Source organism: Malus sylvestris, chromosome 8, assembly GCF_916048215.2.
Source record: "Malus sylvestris chromosome 8, drMalSylv7.2, whole genome shotgun sequence".
Classification (NCBI taxonomy): domain Eukaryota; kingdom Viridiplantae; phylum Streptophyta; class Magnoliopsida; order Rosales; family Rosaceae; genus Malus; species Malus sylvestris.
The window spans coordinates 4010327-4015752 of record NC_062267.1 but is presented as its reverse complement, the minus strand read 5'-3'; the positions used below and the strand labels follow the sequence as shown (position 1 = coordinate 4015752).

The window sequence follows — 5426 nt, the reverse complement described above, 5'->3', positions numbered from 1 at the left end:
TATTTGAGGTTTGATAAATTTATGAGAGGCCAAAATTATTCTAGAAGTCAATATGATCATTGTGTGTACTTCAAGAAGTTGCAAGATGGGTCTTTCATTTATTTGTTGATATATGTTGATGATATGTTGATTGCCTCAAAGAATGTTGAAGAGATTGAGAAATTGAAGAAACAAATGAAGAATGAGTTTGAGATGAAGGATCTTGGTGAAGCGAAGAAGATCCTTGGCATGGAGATCACTAGAGATAGAGCAAAGGGTTTTGTCAGTTTGAATCAAAGACAATACCTTGAGAAGTTGATTCGGAAGTTTGGAGTTCATGATTCAACCAAACCGGTTAGTACCCCTTTGGCTCCTCATTTTAAATTGAGTTCTCTACAGTGTCCTAAAAATGATAAAGAGAAGCTGCAAATGAAAAATATACCATATGCAAATTTGGTTGGTAGTTTGATGTATGCAATGGTATGCTCTAGACCGGATATTGCTCATGCAGTTGGCATGGTGAGTCGATATATGCATAATCCAGGTAAAGAGCATTGGCAAGCAGCTAAGTGGATATTGAGATATCTCCATGGTACTCGAGATGTTGGTTTATGTTTTGAGAGAGATGACTCTGGTATTGGTCATTTTGCAGTTGGTTATGTTGATTCAGATTATGCAGGTGATCTGGATGGAAGGAAGTCTACTACAGGCTATGTGTTTACTATGGCTAAAGGGCCAGTTTGTTGGAGGTCCATTTTGCAATCGTCTGTTGCTTTGTCTACTACAGAGGCTGAATATATGGCAGTTGCTGAAGCTATAAAGGAGGCCATTTGGATACATGGGCTGATTAGAGATTTAGGGGTTGATCAGAAGCAGGTGGAGGTACATTGTGATAGTCAGAGTGCCATTTATTTGGCTAAGTATCAGGTTCATCATGCGAGGACCAAGCACATAGATGTGCGTTATCACTTTGTTCGTGAAATTGTTGGTGAAGGGGAAATCATTCTCCAGAAGATTCCAACTAAAGACAACCCCGCTGATATGTTGACTAAGGTTGTTGGTGTAGCCAAGTTTGTTCACTGTTTGAACTTGGCTCACATTATGCCTATATAAAGAAGGCGTTGAGCAGTAGGAGTTTTGGAGCATTTGGCTCGGCATGAGTTGTTCTCTTGCTAGTGTTCGGGAGTGATGTTGTGTGCTAATTGTGTTGGTTGGCTTATCATGGCGTTTTTCGGAACTTGGCCAAGGTGGAGATTGTTGAATTAATGGCCACAAGTGTCCAAAAAAACTTTCGGCTAATAAACAAACCAAAATAAAAAAAGGTGAAAGACATCATGATGAGGAGGCATCATGATTATGTTTGTTGAAAAGAAAAGTTGATGGTCATGATGATGTTTTTGAATTTTTTATTGGGTGATGATGATGGATGAATGTTAGTATACGGAAGTGAGAAAGAGAGAGGAAAGATAGATCACCATTTTCTGTTTTGTAGTCCATCTTTGAGAGAGCAAAGAGAGCTGCAGAGAGCAGAAAACTGAGAGCAGAAAGAGAAGAAAGAAAGGTGATTTCTTTCTTTGTTGGTACTCACTCAATCAAAGTTGTATTTGTGTATTAGCTTTGAGCTTTGTATAGAGAGGAAATTATTCACTATATTTCCCTCTCTATTTGTTTCTTTGGTGAGTGAGAGTTATTGGGTGTATTGGGTTATTTGGGTTGTGAGATTGCCAACACTTTGTAAACTCCCATTTGGTTGATAGTGGATTATTGGGTGAGCTCCTACTGCTCCGAGGACGTACTCCAGTTACACTGACTGTTGAGGAACCTCGTTAAAATCTTGGTGTTCTTTTATATTTTGTTCTTGCATTTTCATTTGATAAATTTCCTGTGGGTTAGCTTGAGTTGGTTCCAACGGGTTTGGTGCTATCCAAGCACAACAAGTATGTCTTGTTCCTTTTTTTTTCACTCGTTAAGTGACTTTGAATTGGTCGGTCTCTTTTAGTTGAATTGGTCGGTCTTTGGAGTTGAATATCCTCCTAAACTATTTAATTAAGATTCTAGAGGCTCGCACGCATCAACTTTTGGGGTAAGCTGCATCGTCACTATTGTTCTTTTCCTTTTTTGTATAGTAAATAAAATAAATTAACTGTCGCTATTTTTGTTTGCAGATTACTCTTTTTTTTTTTTTTTTTTTTTTTACAAACGATATTAGAACGCCAAATTCATGTAAAGTAAGAGGAGAATATGATATTCGAGTATGAAGATAAGAGTAAACAAGGTCGGCCAAGGTCATGGACAAAGCCAATGAAGGCTCACTGGGGGTAGATGTCCCCACTCAAGTAATTCGTTTATTAAGTTGATGACTAGAGTTATATAATATACACGTGTTATCTTTGAAGAAAATATATGTATCTAATATCCAACATACCTTCATATCACTTATACTCCATGTCAAATATTATATGAGTAAAAGTGCTCTTACTCATGTCATTCAAACTGAAAAACTCACTCCCGCCTATCATGTATTAATATTTTTCACACCACTTTTCCACTTTCCACTACTATATTGAAATTTTTGTAACATGGAATTGTGATACATCATCATTTGAAAGCATCTCTATTATCATATTGAGTATAAGTCATACTATAATAAGGTTTTCTTAGTTGATTTTCGGGATACCCCACTAAAAGAAATTGTAGCTCCGTCCCTGCCAAGGTTCAACCAATAAGAGATAAGACGGCTTTAATTAGTGCATAAGACTATTTAATCAGTCAATAAGTGTATACCACTTATCATATTCCTCGTATTTTTCTTTGCTGTTTCAAAGTTGTTTAGGCCTTTTTCTGCAGTTCTCTTTTTTACTGAAACTTTGCACCAATTTCATCCTAAACTATCAGACAATGATCTTTCACTACTCAAACAAGCGCTACATTTTTAGTGTCTTCTTCCTTTCCATCCATCTTTTCGCTCCCTTTGCCAATCCACTTTCCTTCAGCTTCCCACAATTCGACTCTGGCTCAAATAAAATACACAACGCGGGCGATGCCCGTCTCTCCTACACAAGGATCGAACTCAACCAGCAGCTGGGGTCACCCTGTGTCGGGCGAGCTACGTATTCAGAGCCTCTGCAGTTATGGGACTCTACTACGAGCTTGCTCGCAGACTTCGAAACTCATTTCACGTTTACTGTCAATTTTGGCGACAGTCCGAACACTATTGGCGACGGTTTTGCCTTTTTTCTTGCACCCGTTGGCTATCCTATTCCGCCCAACTCCCACAGCGGTAATCTAGGATTGTTCAACAAAACAACTAATCTTGTAGTGTCACAAAACCATATTGTAGCTGTTGAGTTTGATACCTTAAGAAACGAGTGGGATCCACCTGCGCCGCACGTGGGGATCAACGTGAATCAGATTTCCTCCACGGTTAGTGGCAGTTGGGATTTTAGAAACAAAAGTGAGAGCGTTGGTCATGCATGGATAACTTACAATGCTTCCTCCAACAACCTCAGTGTGTTTTGGAGATACGACGTAAACCCTGTTTTTGTGGACAACTCTTCTCTTTTTTCTGTCATTGACTTGCGAAAGGTTCTCCCCGAACAGGTTACAATTGGATTTTCTGCTTCTGCTGTTCACAAGCAGCGGCATGTTATAAGTTCATGGGAATTCAATTCCAATTTGGATTCTGTTGAGGTAACCATCAAACAGAAGGAAAAGAAAACGAAGAAGGCAATCTTGATCACGGCAGTTGTAGCTTCTTCCTTCGTTTTGATGCTTGGTGTAGCCATGCTTTTCTGTTTGTTGGTGGTTAAGAAGCGAAGAAATCGGAATGATGGACATGCAAAGCACTCGAATGATTTGAATCTTGAGAAACTGGCATTTCCGAAACGGTTTTCTTACAAAGAATTAGTTGCAGCAACCAATGGCTTTGAGGACGATAGAAAGCTAGGCCAAGGAGGGTCAGGACAAGTTTATGAAGGAATATTACAAGATCTTGGATGTGCGGTTGCTGTGAAGAGAATCTTTGCCACGATTAAGAACCATGAGAAAATCTTCACCACTGAAGTAAAAATAATAAGTCGTTTGATACACAAGAATCTGGTGCAGTTCATTGGATGGTGTCACGAGGAAGGCGAATGCTTACTTGTTTACTCGTACATGCCTAATGGCAGCCTTGACATGCATCTATTTGGCCCTAGAACAACCCTGCAATGGAGTTTCAGATATAAAATAGCTTTAGGCTTGGCCTCGGCGCTTCATTATCTACATGAAGATGCAGAGCGGTGTGTTCTTCATAGGGATATCAAATCAGCTAATGTCCTGTTGGACAACGATTTCAGCGCTAAGCTTGGTGATTTTGGGTTTGCGAAGCTTGTGGATCCCCCGGTCAGGACTCAAACAACAGGGGTGGTAGGGACTTACGGCTACATGGCACCGGAATATGCGAAAGGAGGGATGGCCACTAAGGAATCTGATATGTTTAGTTTCGGAGTTGTGGCCTTGGAACTTGCATGTGGAAGGAGAACTTACCAGGATGCCGGATATCATGAGCCGCTCTTCAGTTGGGTTTGGAAGCTGTACCTTGCAGGAAATCTTCTCGACGTGGCTGACGAGAGATTGTGTATGAATTTCGATAAAAATGAAATTGAATGCTTGTTAGTTGTAGGATTATGGTGCACTCGCCCCGACCACGAGGAGAGACCAAAAGCAGGACAAGTGATGAAGGTTCTTCAGCTCGAAGCACCCTTGCCGGAACTTCCCCAAAATATGCATGAACATCTACTGCCTCAACTTCCACAACAAGCTTGCTACTCTCACGGATCCATTACTGATACCTTTGAAGATGAAGGTCGGTAGAAACTGAGCTACATCCTTGCACAATATCATCAGATTCACTCTGTGTTTCCTACTTTTTAAATTACTACCTTATATCTCGCTACATGGCTGTATGATTTCACATATGAAACATTTGAATTGTTATATGTGTTTAATGTTTGTTTGTTCGTCACGCTTTAGCACATGAGGCCATTTAATTTTCTCGCGAAATAACAAACCGCGCCCGCTATGTATGCAAGAAAAAACTTCAATGAACAGTCTGAATTTTGAATATAAAATTTAGCAGCAGCCGAAAACAACATTTTCGCTTTAACATCCAACTCTTCACTAGAAAACCATAGAATACATATGGGGTGCCTGAAGAAAAATGCAATCCCTTGAAGGTGATTATCAATTCCCCCTCAAGAAGAAGCTAATGTGTTCCATCCGCTTATCACATCTAGGCCTTCGGTTCCAGCACAAACAATTTGTATCATTAAAGCCGAATTGTTTGCCATCATCAAGTTGCATTTCTTGTATATGAATTCAGATTTAAGAAGTCTGAATCACTACATCTTTGTTTTTTGGGTGTTTCTACTTACTAGCATATGCTAGTAATTCCTGGTAGTTGTTTA

General features: G+C 39.7%; 1 protein-coding gene across 1 annotated transcript; it reads left to right on the top strand.

Annotated features, from left to right (window-relative positions):
• The first annotated feature begins 2868 nt into the window (after window positions 1-2868).
• LOC126632410 (L-type lectin-domain containing receptor kinase IX.1-like) lies at window positions 2869-4984 on the top strand. Its single transcript, XM_050302819.1, has one exon. It carries the CDS (start codon window positions 2878-2880, stop codon window positions 4831-4833), a length of 1956 nt encoding a protein of 651 aa, XP_050158776.1. The 5' UTR covers window positions 2869-2877; the 3' UTR covers window positions 4834-4984.
• Window positions 4985-5426: the final 442 nt, after the last annotated feature.

Excerpts from the sequence above, each read along its gene's own strand:
- LOC126632410 (XM_050302819.1), top strand. The coding sequence starts at position 2,878 with ATGATCTTTCACTACTCAAACAAGCGCTACATTTTTAGTGTCTTCTTC.